This window comes from Sebastes umbrosus, chromosome 11 (assembly GCF_015220745.1).
Source record: "Sebastes umbrosus isolate fSebUmb1 chromosome 11, fSebUmb1.pri, whole genome shotgun sequence".
NCBI lineage: Eukaryota > Metazoa > Chordata > Actinopteri > Perciformes > Sebastidae > Sebastes > Sebastes umbrosus.
The window spans coordinates 5,163,006-5,181,404 of NC_051279.1; the positions used below are offsets into that span (position 1 = coordinate 5,163,006).

At 40.1% G+C, this 18,399-nt stretch overlaps 1 protein-coding gene across 1 annotated transcript; it reads right to left on the reverse strand.

Moving 5' to 3' along the window:
• Nucleotides 1-260: 260 nt before the first annotated feature.
• Nucleotides 261-17,327, reverse strand: dhx16 (DEAH (Asp-Glu-Ala-His) box polypeptide 16). Its single transcript, XM_037785069.1, has 21 exons — nucleotides 17,051-17,327; nucleotides 15,287-15,489; nucleotides 14,940-15,178; nucleotides 14,223-14,400; nucleotides 14,066-14,122; nucleotides 13,709-13,963; nucleotides 13,367-13,600; nucleotides 11,539-11,730; nucleotides 11,292-11,402; nucleotides 10,955-11,070; nucleotides 10,567-10,777; nucleotides 10,084-10,182; nucleotides 9,227-9,379; nucleotides 8,645-8,785; nucleotides 8,276-8,438; nucleotides 8,067-8,185; nucleotides 7,014-7,081; nucleotides 5,880-6,042; nucleotides 5,178-5,339; nucleotides 1,926-2,099; nucleotides 261-973 (listed from the first exon to the last, which is right to left on the reverse strand). Exons 2-21 carry the CDS (start codon nucleotides 15,482-15,484, stop codon nucleotides 845-847), a joined length of 3,162 nt encoding a protein of 1,053 aa, XP_037640997.1. The 5' UTR covers nucleotides 15,485-15,489; nucleotides 17,051-17,327; the 3' UTR covers nucleotides 261-844.
• Nucleotides 17,328-18,399: the final 1,072 nt, after the last annotated feature.

The window sequence follows — 18,399 nt, forward strand, 5'->3', positions numbered from 1 at the left end:
GACTATTTTTTACACTGTGGTATTACTACTTTTACTGAAGTAAAAGATCTGGGTACTTCTTCCACCTACTGCTTTGCTGTACAACTTTATCAGCATTACAAGAGGATGACTGGAGCTTATTCAAATACTGCGTCTAAATAAAACTCGCTAAACAATAGAACTTCCTGGTGCAGTTATTACCAGAAAGAGACCTGAGTTGAATCTTGAAAGGTAGTAAATACTGACTTGGTGACTAATGACTGAGCTGCAAAACAAAAACAAGTGGTTGTAAAATTTTATTGCGGTAGAAAAAAAAAGAAAATTAACAAGATAAGGAGCCTCACACGTTGGGGGAAACTCATTAATTTGAAATTAGTCTTTTCAGCATCGTGGAGGCTCCTCAGTGATTTGCACACTTTGACAGTGTGCTGGTTTCACAAATAGACAATTTGACAAAAGTCAACAAAGAGTCTGGTGGCTGTTCAAGAGCACGTGGGAAACAAAAAGCAAAAAAGTCTTTAATGAGTTGGAAAAGTGGGTCAGTACTGCTGCTGTTGATGCGGAAACTCAGATTCAACTGCATTAATGTTTCCTTGTTTGTGCCAGCTGACGGAGTTGGTTTATGATTAAACCGGTTCGTGACTTTGTGACCCACTTCTCACTGGACCCGTTCCTCTGCTCCATGTGTCTGTGTTCAGGCTACTTTGTGGTCCAATATGCCATCTCAAGCTACAGCAGTGAACAACTGAAGACACACATGCGAAGACCATGTGTTTGACTACATTTTCCACACTTTTCCTCTTTATTTTTTATAGAATCAAAGTCATTTTTCCACCATCTGTCCCCTGAGGCCTCGGCCCTCTCTTCAGCCCAGCTCCTCTTTTGTTTTTCCCAGCTTGCGGGGCATCTTCTTGCTGCTGCTGTCCTCCAGCTCTTTGCTCTTGTAGTAGTGAGGAGCCACTTCAAGCAGCCAGCCGCTGTCGATCTCGATCACCTGCGTGATGAATGATGAATCAATGTGTGCATATATACAGGCAGTTAGATATTGTACAGGAACACTTCCTCATTAATGTGCTGTCTCATTCCGACAAGCAGTTTCTGTGTAAGCCTTCATCAATGAAAGGTGAGACTAAGTCATTTACATCATAAACAACAGCTCTCTCTGTGTTTAAAGGGTGGGTCCATTATTTTTATATCATTCTGTAGCTTCACAGTGGTGTTCCTTGTGTATTCAAATCCAAACATTCAAAGTGTCAAATTGCTATTTTTCCCTTCTAAAAACGTTTCCCTACATGACCTGATCTAAGTTTCTGCATGATGACGCTGCTATATATACTGTATTATAATTAGTGTTCAACATTACAAATAGTAACTTAGATGGCAGTCGGCGTGCTCCCAGTTTGGAGACGTAGACAGGAGTACCGGCACGGAAGCTAAGCAACATACTGCTGTGGACGCTGCCACGTTAGTTCGGATCCGAAAGTCACACAATAGCAAAAACAAACTAACTGATCGATGCAGCGGTAAACCAGCATCTCCCGTGATCTGAGAGGTCAAATTACTGTTTTTGTGAATGGAGTATAGTCTGGTCTTGAAGACCGTAATAGTATTACGTTCATAATATACATACAACCGCGCTTCAAAAAATCCAAACTAACCCTTTCAGTTATTTCCAAACTTACCACAGCTAACGTTAACTCAGCTAGTGCTGGCGTTTACAATATTCATAACCTTATTCTTACTTTGGAAACCTACGTCACTGCTTTTTGCAACGGCAGAGTGGGAGTTTCCATTTGAAACATACAGAACAGAACACAGATTAGCAGATAAGCTTCTGAAAAGCAAACTACTACTGCTACCTCTCATCTCTAAACTCTGCAAATATTTGAGAGCGATTTCGGCGAGTATTTAACAGTAAACAGTGTGACATTCCGGAGCAGACAGACCTGTCTCATGAACTCTTTGGTGGTGAAGACCAGCTCGTGGTAGATGAGCCAGCGGGGCTGCTCCTCGAACAGAGAGCTGTTGGGGTGGACGTAGACCGTCTGCTGGTGCTTCACCGTCTTGTAGCCGCCTTTGCTCAGTCGCGCTGTGTGATAGAAATATCCTGCCGTCACCGCCTGGGAGAGAGACAAGAGAAGGACAAGAGAGACGAGAGGGACAAGAGGGGTTTATAAACAACTGATCTCTACAGTTTAATTTGTAAATGCATCATTTATATGTAATATAAAAGCACAGGTCAGGAGATGAGTTTTGAGATATAACTTGCCCTTTAACAAATCATTTATCTGCCTTGTTTGGTTTTATTACTTCCGCCAAGGTCGTTGTTTTAGGGGGGACAACGACTGTAGATTTGGCGTTTTTTCACATTAAACTCTATGAAATTACAGTCAAGTTCGAACAAAGCACAGTTGGTGATTGTTGGAAAGAGTAACAACGACGTTTTGGGTGAGTTTTTACTTTGTTTCAGTTTGAATGAAGTGTTTTACGATGCTCCGCCATTGTGAAATCTGGTGAAGGAACGCCAAGTTCTGGTCACATGACCGGAGCACAGCCAATAGGAACGCTCTCTCAATGAATTTACCTGTGATTGGTCAAAGTCTCCCGTCAAGGGCTAGATTTTCTAAACCCTGAAAACAGAGCCATGAGGAGGAGCAGGAGTCTAGTTTTCTCTCAGAACACTTGAATTACAATATGCTGAAAAGTTATTATGGAATTTTTGCCCAATGATGCCACATATATATACTGCCTACTGCCACTTTAAGACAATTATTTTTTGTGTTACAAGTTTTCTGAAATTGTATGTTTAAATATGCAAATGAGGCATTATATTATGCAAACTTTTGGTGAATTTAGGAGACATCTATAGACGCAAATAGACAAAGTAGTAAAATAAACATCTAAATGTGTATTTTGGGTGTTTTCTCTCCACTAGTGTGAAAGAAGACACGTTATGGAAGCAAAAATAGCCCAAAATCTCAAAATTGTTTTTACCTGGGTTGTCTCACCTTAAAAACAGTTTCATATAATTATTATTATTCCCTTCTATTATTCTGGATGCTAGAAGCATATTCTAGAAACTTCAACAACTAACTAAAAATAGTTTTTGTTTTCAGTGATGATTAATTACTGATCATCAGGGTTTCCCTCTGAAGAATGAGTTCTCCTTTAAATGAAATCCTTCTGATCAGTCATTGATGCAACAACACAGAGCCACTGATAAAAGTCGAGCTGTTCAGTATCTGACACTAAACTAACTTAAACTCAAAGCAGACTCTGTTAACGCAGTTAATTCATCCTGCTGACAAGTTATTCAGGAGTTTCGGAACTGAAGGTGGGTTTCGATTGGGTCTTGCTAACCGATACCATCCAAATACAGACCTGCTTTTCCAACCTTGTTTTCACAGATGCGCACAAACTTTTCACACCTGCTGTAATTCCTGCCGGGTGGTGTTGGGTGTGTTCATAAAACTAAAGCTTTAAAGGGACAGCATGAAACTGACATTCAGCTGACAGATAACATCTATCACACACTACTCAAGCAAATCCACATTTGTCTGTCATTTTAGCTTAAAATACAACAAACATTTTCCAATGACTAATTCACTGTTTGCATGTAAGCATGTAGATGTCACGATCAAAACAAGGCTTACAACAAGGAATACACACAACGCCACTAAAGCCACTTTATGGATAAAAAAAACTTTCGATTTTAAGAATTATATTAGCTCTACATTTGTTAAATTATTTACTGAACCTTTAATTCATAATAACAAAATAAGTTATGGGATTGCTTTTGCCTATTTGGCTGCAGGATTTTTGACAGAGGCAAAGGCGGCATGTGATGAAAAGAGGTGTAACCCAACTGATAAAACAAACGCCCTTTCTTATCTCAAGTGGTTTAGGGGTGCGTTCACAACGCTTACAGACCCAGATAGGAGAAGACTATTTCACACAGCCTCTGTTCAGTGATGTTTTAGGTTTTACGCTTACATTTTCCTGCGCATTTTGAGCAAAAACCATAGCTGGTATATAAAAAGTGGACATAGTCACCGTGACGTCACCCATTGGTTTGTGGACTGCTGGTTTGAAGCCTCGATTTCGGCATTTTTTGCCTTGTTTTGTTGCAACCAGAAGTGACTTGAGAGGGTGGAGCTAAGTACAGCTGAACGCTGAATAAGACATTTTTAGGCGACCAAAATGTTACAATTAACTTTCATGAACTGAAAACACACTGTGAAAGGGTTAAAGTTGTAAGACATAAACGCAGACAACTCCCAGACAAGACAACGCCTTCAATCACAGTCATTCACAAGGTAGCCCCGCCCTAAAGCATCCCCTGCTTTATGGTCTATTTGTCTCTAAATGGGACCATAATTTACTAAATGAACATCATGCTGTATTGAAGAAGACTTGAAACTAGTGATTGAGACCATAAACTCATGTTTACAATGTTTACTGAGGTAATAAATCAAGTGAGATGTAGGCTCATTTTCTCATAGACTTCTATACAATCAGACTTCTTTTTGCAACCAGAGGAGTCGCCCCCTGCTGGCTGTTAGAAAGAAGTTTAAGGCACTTCAGCATTGGCTTCACTTTTCAGATCTGGAGGTTGCCCACTGGCGAAAACTCGCTGTATCTGAGGGTGACCTTTCACCTCCCTAGACATACAGGATTAAATTCACCTTGAGGGGAACAATAGGATTTCCCACAAAAAATGATCATGCTGTCAGAAGCCGCTCAAAGCTAAAGTAGTAGCTAAAGTCTTCCGTGTATTATTAGTCCGACCCCTCACTGGTTGAGTTTCAAACACTTACTTGCCACTCATCTTAAGTTGTTAACCCTGAACCAGATAAGCCTGAGGTGGAGTCAACAACAAAAAAGAAGCAAATATTGAATGCAAGCAGCGTTTGTCTCTTTAGAAAATGCAACATTTGAATTTTTCAGTGTGCCACAGCTTTAGCTCTTCAGTGCTTTTATCCATTGTTGTTGTAGCTACAACTTCCTCACTTTGACGGCTACGGCCTGCATCAACGTAACATACATGCCCATCTGACGTGGCCAAATCAACTAGCAGTCTTGTTCACATAGACTCGTAAAGTATAATATATCCTCTGTATTAAAATCAGGAATCAACTTCCATATTATTGTCAGGGAACTGTGGTGAAACTCTGAGGGACTTTCTCAGTATTGCTGACCTTACGAATGGGCAAGCTGTCTCCGTCGGAGCTCACCACCTCCACCTCAATGCGATCCATCAGACCCTCCAGCTGGTCCCTGACGTCCCGGGCTCTTCTCATGGAGCGGAACTGGATGAAGTTCTCGTAGCACCACTGTGTGGAGTAACCGCTCTCCAACCACTGTGGGAGAAAGACATCATGAGTGCAGTTACAGGGAATCAAACACATGTATGGTGAAAAAAGAGAGAGCTACCCTAAGTCCAAAAAAAGAAAAGGTGACAACGTAATATCATATACCCATGCGACAATTATCTTGAAAATAAGTTACAGGTTATAAACTTTGTTAGTCTAAATGTTGTAGTGGATTACTGTTGAGCTGGTCTAAACTACACAGACGGATGTTAAGAACACATTAACTGTGCATTCACTAAAAACATTTGCATACCAGGTCACAGATAACGTGAAAATTTGGTAGTTTGCCGTTAGACACAAATCATGAGCACTATTTCAGTTCATAACAGAAACCAAGCAATAAACACTACACTAACTATTGCCTCAAAGATGTATGTAGAGCTGAGAGAAAACCTCTTAAAGACAGGTTTTCTTGCAGGTGTATTGGATTGCATTAGATTGAACAGTTGTGCCCAGTAGATTGGTAACTGTTCTTCAGCTCTGTTACCCAGCTGTGTTTGTACCTGTGTGTAGACGTTGTGTTTATACCTGTGTGTAGACGTTGAGCAGCACCAGGTGGTCTCCCCCTGGCACCACAAAGTTCATCCTGGCGTTGTCGGCGTGCACCACCTTGTCTTTGGGCCGGTAGAAAATAGAGTTGTTCACCGACAGCATGGCGGCTATCGTCAACACTTCCTCTGAACACTTGTACCTGGAAGGAGGAAGAGAAAATAGAATAGAAATATAAAAAAAAAATCCAGGGAGAGCCTGCAAAAAAAAATAGAAACCATCCACCCCTTACTTCTACGAGGTTTTCTTCCTGAACTACCATGCATTCACTAAGTAAGTTTCCAATTTCTCTCAGGCTAAGATCTTTTTTTAAAACAACAATCCAGCAGCCAACTTGTATCCTTTAGATCATTCAACAACAGGTCACAAAGTTAACGATACAAAGGGCAGGAAAAAAAAAATAATACTCATTTTCACAACACTGGACAGATTTGACTTTTTTCCTCCAAAGTAGTTTACTCATCCGTGTCAATATAAAGACGAAGTACACCAGCTCAAATCTGAGCTCATTCTTAAATTTCACAATAAGTACGCAGCTTTGTTTTTCCTCCAGATCTCATCTTACCTTTCAGGTTTAACCTTGTGAATCCATTCCTCCCTTACAGATACATTATGAATCTTCTCCTGCTTTGAAGAATTGATCTTCAAACCCATGTTTACAACAAATATATGTTCCTTATCCCGGGCCGATTTTGCGGTTTATCCCATTAACTATTCTTTTGGCTTGTCGGTTATCGTCCATATTGTTGTTGTTTATTGTTTATTTATTTATGTCCAATTGGGAATTGGAAGAGCCTTCTGTGTGTGTGTGTGTCCCCTTGACTGTACTCGTTGGCTTGCTTTCCTCACTTACGTTTCTCTTCTTGTGCACTGAATCGCTCAAACTGAACAGCCAATCAGAGTGATTTCTCTAACTGACGGGCCTCCTCGCTGATTCAACATGTTGAATTAGCCGAAAAACCTCTGACACGGGCAGACTAGAGCCGACGGTTCAGCACATACCGCAAAAACTAGGCCGACAGACGCTTCAAACCAACGGCTTCAAACTGTCCGACGATCCAGTCAAATGAAGATAGAGTGAAGGCTTATGCTTTTATCAGACTGGAGACTTACTGCTCGGAGGCCAGGACCATCTTGCTCAGCATGGGGTCCACCGGCAGCTCAGCCATCCTGCGACCCAGCTGAACAACCGACAAACAAGAACAAACAGTTAAAGACTTAATTCATTCATTAAATAAACAACAACCTGCAGAAACTACAGTAGCCACCAATGACGCAGTCACCCACACTCGCTGAAAACATCCTCATATACTTAGTAATAATCACTGATTAACAAGACAAGCTTGGAAATAAAAGCTTCAGATTGTGAGTGAGTCATCTCATGTGTCAGCACTTTTCATCAAGGAAGTGAGTCTTCAGTGCCGGAGACCGGGACACAACGTCACAAGCATCAGGTATGTACAGTATGACATGCAAATATACAGATGAACATTGTGAAGATGGACATAGATTATGTGTGTCAAAGCAAAGGGTTACGTGTCTTTTCTGTGAAGTTAAGAATGTGAAAGGTGTTTCTTCTGTTTGCTTACGACCCTCTGTTGAGTTGACTGAGGGAAGGGGATAAAGTGGGGGGGGGGGGCAAATAACCTACTGCTTGTTGTACATGGTTAATAGGGCAATAATTGTGGGAACGTGAATGATTTTTCACAGATTTTTTGGCGGCTCTAGTAGACAGAATTACTGGAGTTTTGTTGGAAATAGAAAAATAACTTGTAATAAACACTATAAAATGGGACAACCACACACAGGTCTTTGCTGCGACTTCGCCAGCCAAAGTTCACCAAAACTGAACTCGATGCAAAGATGCAAGTTTGCTTTGCCACCGGAAGCAAATGTTTTATTCACCCCTTCGGAGAAAGGAAGTAAACGGAGGCAAATATTTAGCTTTGTTAATTTCAAGCATGTGTGACTTTGCCCAAAACTCTGAGGTAGCCGAGGGGAGCTGCAGATTCAGGTGATTAATTCTCTGTAGGTTCATCACTACAAGCGACCGCTTTCACCTTGTTTTCCCAACGCCATTTGATACACTGTTATTATGAAAATATCAATAACAGCTGCTAATAAGTGTAATTGGAAATGTGATAAACACAGGCCCAGAGTTTGTACCTTGGTGAGCTCTCCGAGGTGGTTGAGCGCTCCCAGAGCGTAGAGCTGCTCAAGCGCCAAGACCAGAGTCTCATGAGGAGGCGGGTCCATGAAGTCAAAGTGAATGAGGTCATTGATGCCTGCAAGCAAAATGTATTAGCTTATTGCACAGCCACCAAATAATACCACAACATCATTTTATTAGTCATTACATCGCTTCGTCCCCTCACCTAGACTCTTCAGCAGCAGGACTACATTTCCCAGGTTGGTCCTCTGAATCTCAGGCACAGTCGATTCCTCCATCTCATGTTTAAAGGCCCAGGCTGTGTAAAGCCTGAAACATTTCCCAGCAGCCACTCTGCCTGCACGGCCTGCTCTCTGGTTGGCCGAAGCCTGAGAGCGAAACAGGAACACACAGCAGGAGGTGTTTAGAAACTAATACAGAGACTAGCAATGCAGACATCAAACGCAAAACACTTGGACATTAGCCTTTATACAATAATCACAGCTTGTAGCCTGAGTGAGTGAAAAGATGTGTGTTCACTACACCTTCATTTCCCGCTTGTTAAACTCAGATAAAAACAGTGAGCAGTTATTACCCGTGAGCAGGGTGTAACGATGAGTGACTCCATGCCGGTGCGGGCGTTGTAACTCTTCTGTTTGCAGAAGCCCGGGTCAATGACGTAGATGATGCCATCTATGGTCAGCGAGGTTTCTGCTATATTGGTGGCAACGACCACCTGGGATTGATATGGAGAGAACACACAGAGCCAAGAGATAAAGTGAGTCAGCACCGCTCAAACAAAGTAGAAGGGAACAACAATGGGAACAAAGATGTGTTAAAAACATCAAAACAAGGCTTTAATCTGTCCAACAGTGTTAAAAAACAAACTAGGATACTAAGTCTCTATAACAAATCTCAATGTACTACAGCAGCCTCTATTGGGGAATCACAGCATTGACATTTAATCCGGTTTATTACACAACTGATACAGTAAACAGATAGCAGAGAGCTATTGTCTTCATTCAAAGGAATAAACTTGGTCATAACCTACTGACCACTTTGTGTCTGCCAAGTTGAAATATTAATCCTACAGTGACCTGCTATATCCAGGGCGATTGTATTCGGAAACAATAACAGTTCCCTAAGTACTCTGCACAGGAATGAGACATCGTCTCACCTTACGGGCTCCAGGTGGAGTAGGGTTGAAGATCTTCGCCTGCATGTCTGATGGCAGGTTGGCGTAGATGGGAAGGACCAGCAGCTCTGCTATCTTAGATCCAAGCCGCCTGCATCTCTCCTGGAGCAGCTCGCAACACGTTTCGATCTCCTCCTGCGAGAAACACGAGAGGTTAAAGAATCAACTTTTATATATAAATCTCACCTTGGGCCGGTTCCTTCTTATTCGTGTACACATACAAGTGTAAAAATACAACAGTTTTTTTTGTTGCGGGTTCAGTTTAAAGCTAGAGTGAATATACTGGCATCATAAGACACTAGAAAATGAATCCATTGGTACCAACCATGTCATACTAGCTTGTCGTGAAGGAGGCTGAATGACGCTCCAAATTTACGCTAAATTGTGGTAAGGATAAACTGGCATGGCTATTTTCACGGGGATCCACTGACATCTGACCTCCAGATATGTGAATGAAAATGGGTTCTATGGGTACCCACGAGTCTCCCCTTTACAGACATGCCCACTTTATGATACTCACATGCAGTTTGGAGCAAAAAACATGTAGTTTTTGCATGCAGTATACATTTGTTGTTCTTGCCTATTCTGAAATGGTGTATTTCTGGTGTGTTCTTTATACTATGACAGTGTTCCTGAAATTAAATTTTAAAAATCTCAATATATCGCCCTGCTTACATTATCGCAATATATTGAATCTTTACCCCTGTATCATGATATGTATCGTATCGCCAGCTTCTTGCCAATAAACAGCCCTACCAATCTCCCATTAAAATTGTGTCAAAAACTGTGAGTCTCTTGTCAAGAATCTTGAAGAATCCCATGCTCGATATAAACAATACCTGTCCAGTTAGGAACACAAGGCAGTCTCCGGTAGGCTGGGTGACGTGGATCTGTAGCACCGACACAACGCAAGCTTCCAGGTAGTCCGCCTCTGGAGCCTTGACAACACAACATACAGATGTGTACATCAACAGGACAGCTGGATTTATGGGAGCAAGGGATGCCTAGACTAATTTGACTAACTGACTGAAAACCTTTTACAACATTTGGTCTTTTTTCTTTCTCTTCAAAATGCTTTGGTGACCCACACAAAGGCTGTACTCACTACAACCTGTTTTTTTTTACTGTTCATTCATTTTTGTAAAAATACAAATGTCCGTAAATGAGTGAGAAAACAGAAGAAATTGTTTGGGAGTAAAAAAAAAAAGACTTTTTTCAATCACCATTTTATCACGCAGTCCCTTTGCTATCAAGCAGCAACAATTATTTAAAAAATGTAATATGTACTGTATTGAACATTCAAATAACATGCTAGCTCCTACTTTAGTGTAGAAGATGTCGACGGGGAACCTCCTGCCAGGGATCCTGAAGACAGGTGCGTCGTCAAAGAAGCAGGAGAAGCGCTCGGTGTCCAGAGTGGCGCTGGCCACCAGCACCTTCAGGTCTGACCTGAACCTGGCGATGTCCTTGATCAGACCAAACAGGATGTCTGTGTGGAGCGTTCGCTCGTGGGCTTCATCTATGATGATCACACTGGAGGAGAGAGAGAGAGAGAAACAGAGAGCACAACACATATAGTAATACCTACAGGTGTTCGGTAAATGTACATGAACATTTGAAATGTGAAACTGCGAAGAGGAACTTTGGGTAGTTTATTGGCAACAAATGACATGAGGAAATTGGGATGTCAGGCAGTGGTAGCTGCCTTACCTGTAGCTGGCCAGGTCGGGCTCAGTGAGAAACTCTCGCAGCAGCATGCCGTCTGTCATGTACTTCAGCACTGTTCTCTCCGAGGTGCAGTCCTCAAAACGAATGCTGTAACCCACCTGGATGAAGCAATATAGATAGTGTGAAAACACTGATTCAAGAAACAGTCAACAATAATCTGAAATAAATAAAGAATGCAAGAGAAATAGAAATATTAGACAACAGCAGTACACAAAAACATGAATTATAGTGTAATACGGTATTCATTTCACCCCACCTAGAATGAATAAAAGTGTGTGAAAGAAAAATAGGATCAGCACGATGATGTGCCAAAGCTCACCTCATTCCCAAGCTTGACGCTCATCTCCTGTGACACTCTGGCTGCCACTGACATGGCTGCCACTCTGCGAGGCTGTGTACATCCAATCTTCATCCCTCCATTTGTGTAGCCCTGACAGAGGAACAGTAAGTTGAAGTGTAGATTAGTTTTTAATCTTTACTTTTCCTCATCACTATGCAGTAATGCTGACTTTGTTATGTTTAACATGCAAGTATATGATGTTATTATTATTAGATCCTGCTCTCACACTCTCCAGGAGGTACTGCGGGATCTGGGTGGTCTTTCCGGAGCCTGTCTCCCCCTCAATGACAAGGATCTGGTGCTCTTGGATGGCAGCTAGCAGGTCCTCTCTGTAGGGGAAGATGGGCAGGCTGCGTCGGACCTCCTGCATGGACTGTTTCCTCTGCTCTGCCTGGGACAGAGCCTTGGCCTCCTCTTCCTGAACACAACAGAGTCAGAGGAAAGGATTCACTTCAGTTCACCGGCATTATCTTTTTCACTTTTTCACTAGGGCTGGGCCCGTGCAAACATTTTCAAACCGGTTTGATATTAAACACCAGACCGGACAGGTGTACCGAATTTTACCACTAGGTGTCGCACTAGTGGAACATAATGAGACTGAGAGAGCCCATGAATGAGAGTGTGGCGACTCCTGCAGTGTACACGTTGCCTTGTCTGTTTTTCACCTCTTTCTTTGGCTTCAAATCAAAAATGTTCGTTTTCTTTGAGACTCTGCTAGAGCTGCAACAATTAATAGATTGGTTATCAACTATTAAATTAATCTGCAATTATTTTGATAATCGATTAAACGGTTTGAGTTATTTTTTAAGACAAAAAGCCCAAATTCTCCAGCTTCTTAAATGTGAATATTTCTGGTTTCTTTCCTCCTCTATGACAGTGAACTGAATATCTTTGAGTTAAGCACAAAACAAGACATTTGAGGACATCATCTTCACCATTTTCCTCACATTACATAGACCAAACAACTAATCGAGTAATTAAAAATAACCGACAGATTAATCGACAATGAAAGTAAACGCTAGTTGCAGCCTTAACAACATGCTCCATCCCACCTCCACTGAAATTTGCTCTCCTTCATGTTGCCAGCATTTGGCCCGGCAGTAAATTGCACACGGACTGTCAGACACTCGTGGCTCTGTTAGTCCATTTATAAACAAACATAATATCATATTAATCACATTGTCATATTGCTTATTACTAATGCAATACAAGTCGAATTTAGCGCCGTGATGCCGTCGGCACAGGTTGCTGATGTCGGCTACTATTTAATTTGTCATAATGACGAAAGCCGGTTCAGCAAGATTGTATAAAATCAAACTGGTTTAAGCTTGTACACCGGACTGGACCAGGTAAATCGTAAATGGATCCAACTCTACAGTGATATGAAATAAGTAAGCAGGAGGGATTTTTTCCTTGCTCTAGGACACATTGACAAGGCAGACGGACAAACCGGCTGTTGCAGGGATTATACTTTTATGTGATCATTTTCTGGTTGCCCTCTCGCTCATATAATAAGAAAACAAGTGGAGGAAGTTCTTCAGTGCTCAAAAACTCTTAAACTCAATCATATAAAAGCTACACTGTTATTTTGAGTTCATCAAAAAATATTGCTGTCTGTTGCTGCCGTTGCTCCTGCACATTACTGTAATAACAAACACTCCAATTTAGCACACAAAATTATCAAAATTTCGATCCAGCAGAACCAGAGATATCGTCTTTTTTATTCCACGCGTTCTTCTTCCTTGTCAAAACCTGGATGCCACATTACCCACAACGCCCGGTCGGGCAAAGTGTATACAGTACAAACATTAACGTTGGACCCTGCATATGCAGTTGTACTCCCCGAGATCTTTATTGTCAATAGCAGGCAGATTCAGGATCTCACCAGAAAAACTACATTCACACTCTGAATGATAAATACGGTTTGACTGCAGACTGAAAACTGTGGGAAGAAGAACAAATGGACTAGACGAACACAAGTGTTTTTCCTCATTGGAAAAGTGAAATGAAAACTGAGACAAGGATAATAACAAAGAAGTAGAAATGAACCCCACCTCCTCCGTCCGAGTTCCCTTCATGGTCATGGCAGTGCTGACAAAGTCGATCATCTCGTCCTCCTCCAGGATCAGCTGGTACCTGTCCTGCTCCTGCCTCATCCCTATCTCTCGCTCCCTCTTGGCCCCGAAGCTGAGGGAGGCCGTCTTCAGCCTCTCCTCCTCCCAGCGGCCTTGCTCTCCTCCCAGCTCCATGGGAGTTTCCTCCAGCTCCAGGTCCCTCTGGGGCACCTCCTGGTCAGCGGGGAGAGAGAAGGAGGAAGGGGAAGAGTTGAACAATTGAACCTATGTACACTTTTGTAGGTGACTGTTTCTGCGGTATGTGACATCCCTCGTTCCTACCTTGCTTCTCTTCTCTTCTGGCATATAGTATCTGTTCTTCCTCTCCTCCTGTTCCTTGGCACCAGCCTTTTTGTAATCTTTAGCCAGGTCCCGCAGGGTGCGTTTGTATTCCAACTCCTTTCTCTCCCTCTCAGTCAGCTCCTCCGTATGGAAAAGGTACTCATCGTCATTGATCTCTGCCTCCAGGTCCTCCAGCTTCTCGGCCTCTCTCTTCTTTAGATAATCCCAGCGAGAGCGCTTCCTCAACTCTGGCAACTAGAGAGGGAAAGAGGAGGACAAAGGATCAGAAACTTTAGTACACAGTAAGAATTCTGGTGACTAATTTTTAGTCTTTATTCCCCAAAACAACTTGTCTACCATAATCTTCTTATCGTCTTCAGCCATCTTCAGCCTCTTCTGAGCTTCCTCATAAGCCTGGAGAAAAACAAACACATTGAAGGTGTTTACCTGCATGGCATAGTGGGTCATCTTTGAACAAATCAATGAACTGTTTTGGAATTCCTTCGTCTCCCACCTTTTTGTCCGTCCTCTCTGTTATGTTGCGGGTCTTGTCTTTGTCTTTCAGCTTCACTCTCTCAGCAAATGCATCTCTCTCTTCAATGTCCTGCTGTCGCTCTCGCTCTTCCTTCTCCCACTCTTCCTCTTCATCTTCTTTGTTGAGAGACTTGTTATCTCCTTGGCCTGAACTGCCCCTGATATTAGAAAAATATGCATCAAACTTCTGCTGCTTCAGATTTAGAATAGATTTCATTTTATTACTAGTTTAAAAGGCTCTGAATGGTTCAGCAATTCCATATTTGGTTGACCGTCTCTCTTTCTATTCTCCCAACCACCACCACAGTATTAAAAGTACCAGATGTTAACTTTGTGGTACCTGTGATGATAAATATTTACAGGTTGCTACTCTTTTCTATGTTTTTTTCACATACAAGACTAAAACCATTTGAATTGATTCTTTTTATATGTATTGTAACTGGAAAAAAACAGAAAATGTCAGAGAGGTTTTAACAGCACACAATAAATAAAATTATTTAATTTAGAGCACAAATCTGGTATTTTCTCCAAAACGGTAAAAAAAGATATTCAGGACCCGTATTCCAGATACTGTTTGACAATATCCTGCAGTATATCACAAACTTTAGCACTCAAACACGTTATTGCATGGAAAAATATGAAATAATAAAGAAAAACCAAACAAGCGTAAAAAATAAGCACAAAATATCTGGATTACCTTTTAGGTACTTCGTCCTCACTTGACGACTCGCTCTCTTTCTTCTGTCTGATGTGCTTCCTCTTGTTTCCTTTGTCTTTGTCCTTGCTTTTCTTTTTCCCTTTCTGCTTCTCCATCACAGCGTCTCCATCACTTTCGCTGTCCTCCAGTAACATGTACATCCGATTCTTCTTGTCCATTTCAATGGCTTCGCGTTCCAGCGCCCGGGATGGTTTCTCAACAACCTGCTTGCGAGGAATCTATAACACATACAGTGATAAAAAACTGTTAGAGGTTTCATTCCCAACAAAAGATCCCATACATGTATGTTATGGCAAGTCCAAATAAGGAAGGACGATTGAATATACCTTGTCAAAGAGCTCTTGCGCAAAGGCAACCACACTTGGTTCAATGTCAATCGTGCCGGTCTCCTCGAGACGAGTCACAAAGTCTTGAGAACTCGATGCTTTCTGTGCAGTGCCAATCATGAATTGAGACACATATCTATCACTCAACCCGAGGATGTCATGGAGACGGTCATTCACCCACTGCTCTAGATTGGCCATGGTACCTGTTGAAGGGAGCACAACACAAAAACATGGTTATCCTCCTTAATGCAGGTGGAGATATACTGTAAGCCATGTAGCTGGAGATTAACAACCCAGCAATGGTCAAAAGGCTGTTAAATTGTCTAACAATATAATATTTACTTTATGTTATAATATTTACTTTAATACATTTTTTTTTCTCAGTGTACTAAAACAATTAGCCAGTTAGCACATAGTGAACACAGAGTTGATTTCAGTTTGATAACTGATTTATTGTTTAATTTATAAAGAAATATGTATATAAAAACTGGTTAGAGCTTCACAATGGCATAATCTGCTTATTACAGACAACTTAAGAGTTGATAAGATATTACTTTGGGATTTGATAAAAACAAAAATGTAATAAAAAAGTATTGATTGATTTAGGATATCATTGATTCCCAGTGGAGAGATTCACATTATACGACAGCACAAGGTCTAGGGGGGAAACAGATCAAATAACTATTTGAAATTAATGAATAAAATAAGAAATTAAGGAATGATATTTAATGTTTGATGTATTTTATGATGAATTAGAAACTCGATGCATTGTATAAGTGACTGAGCACCTGTACCACAGAGTACAGTACAAGTTGCACTGCAGTATGCACTCTTGCACTACATAGATAGATAAATAGATAGATAGATAGATAGTAACTTTATTGATCCCGAGGGAAATTTAAGTTTCCAGCATCACAGTTCCATAGTGAAAAAATATACCAGATATAAAAATACAAGGAGATGAAGAAAACTGTTAAAACTGAATATAGTGCAGGGTAACAAAAAAGATACGGGACTATTAAAAATGTGAATATAGTGCAAAAAGTGATATAGTGCTGGGTAATAAAATATAGGAGATATAAAGTAGAGACCAGGGGATTAAGAAATGTCAATTATAATATAATATAATGCAGGATGAGAACTGAGGTAGAGAGTTGTTGTTTTTTAAATAGACTACAGTAGAGAATAAGCAGCACATTATTGGTAGAATACAGTCAAATCAGTCTATAAAGGTGCAGAGTAGAGCTGTTGGTGGTGTGCAGAACTAAAGAGTCTATAAAAGTGCACTGTGTGCATTATTATCTGTCCTGCAGACCGTCCTCCTTTCAAATGCGGTGTTGTATTGGACTACATTATTGCGAGGTGTTTCCGAGATGGCAGAATATTAGGAACACCTCTTCAATATAAAGCAGTCCAGTACAACACATCACTAACTTAATGCATGGCAGAACAGTTGCATTAGATTGTGACTAATAAAGTGACCACTGAGTGTATAACAGCTGTATGTTATGCTGTATGTCAGTATCGTCCTGTAACTGCGTCCTTTTGCATTACATGTGACTGAGAACTGGAGTCAACATAACGTTACTTGATCAATAAAGCTAATCCTCAGATATTGGATGTAAGAGCCTGAGAGTACAACATGTGAAACAGCACTATAAAGTTAACTCTAACGTTACATCTTTACTTTAGATTGAAAACTTGTCATGAAAGCGCAGCTACACTTTCTTTGACAGCTTAACTTTTTAATTTAACTTCACTTACCGCTTTTCAAAATGATCAAACAACCTTGTTGTTGTTAGCTTAGCTAGGCTAATGTTAGCTCCTAACAGAGCTGTTATCTTGAGTTGTAGCTCACGCGTTTCAGATTATAACACTTAAAGGTGTACATCCTTTCGTAGCTGTATAGGAATAAAATAAATTCGTGACTTTATTTTTTCCCAAACTATAATACAACATAAATAAAATAATCAATATGTGTTTTGCTAGCTAGCTAAACAGCTAAACAGCATGCTAGAGTCGGAAGCGGAAATACGTCATTTAAAAAAGAGCAGCGCTGCATCAGAGGCTGCAGCAGCTCACTGCCCTCAGGCGGCAAAGTACTGCAAAAGCACATAAAGATATATACTGTATATATTTATGTTCTAAATAAAATAAAATAAAAAAAATATTTAAAGTGTTATTTACGTACATGGAAATTTAGGGGTTATAATATAAAATAAATATAATATAAAGTACCCTATAAATGATGATTTTGTTTATATTTAGCTTATTACTATCTCATTCTATGCATTGGGTTTAAATAGATCATAACACAATCTTACTAAATGTATAAGGTTTGAACACTTAATTGTTTTGTTTATTATATTTTTTTATTGTGGTACCGCAGTTTGCACCAATTCAGTAGAAAAATTACAATAAAATACAAAAAAAAAAGATAAATAAAACTAATAAAATACTATAACAAATATGTACAATATAACTACTTAAGTAAAAGTACAAAAGTATTAGCATTGAATGTACTTAAAATAAGAAAAAAAAAGGTACTCATTATGCAGAGTGACTCATTTCAGAATAATGTATACTTGGTGCATTAAACATCCCTTTAATGTTGCTGTTGGTAAAGGTGGGGGCGATTCAGTAATCTGATAAGAGATCATAATTTATTAGCTGATTATATTGTGTATTAATAATCTGAATCTGCAAAGTAACTATATTGACTGAAGTTATTAAATAAATGTAGTGGAGTAAAAAGTACAATATTTGCCACTGACATGTAGTGGAGTAAAAGTATGAAGTAGAATAAACTCTAAGTACAAGTACCTCAACATTGTACTTAAGTAAATGTGCTATTATGATGATGATGATGATGATGATGATGATGATGATGATTATTATTATTATTATTATTATTAGTAATAATAATAATAATAATACGAAAAAGAAGAAGAAGAAGAAGAAGAAGAAGAAGAATTTATACTATCATTAATAGTGTTATTATTATTGTTGTTGGTGTTGCTGTTGTTATTATTATTATTATTATTATTATTGTTATTATTATTATTGTTGTTGTTGTTGTTGTTGTTGTTATTATTATTATTATTATTATTATT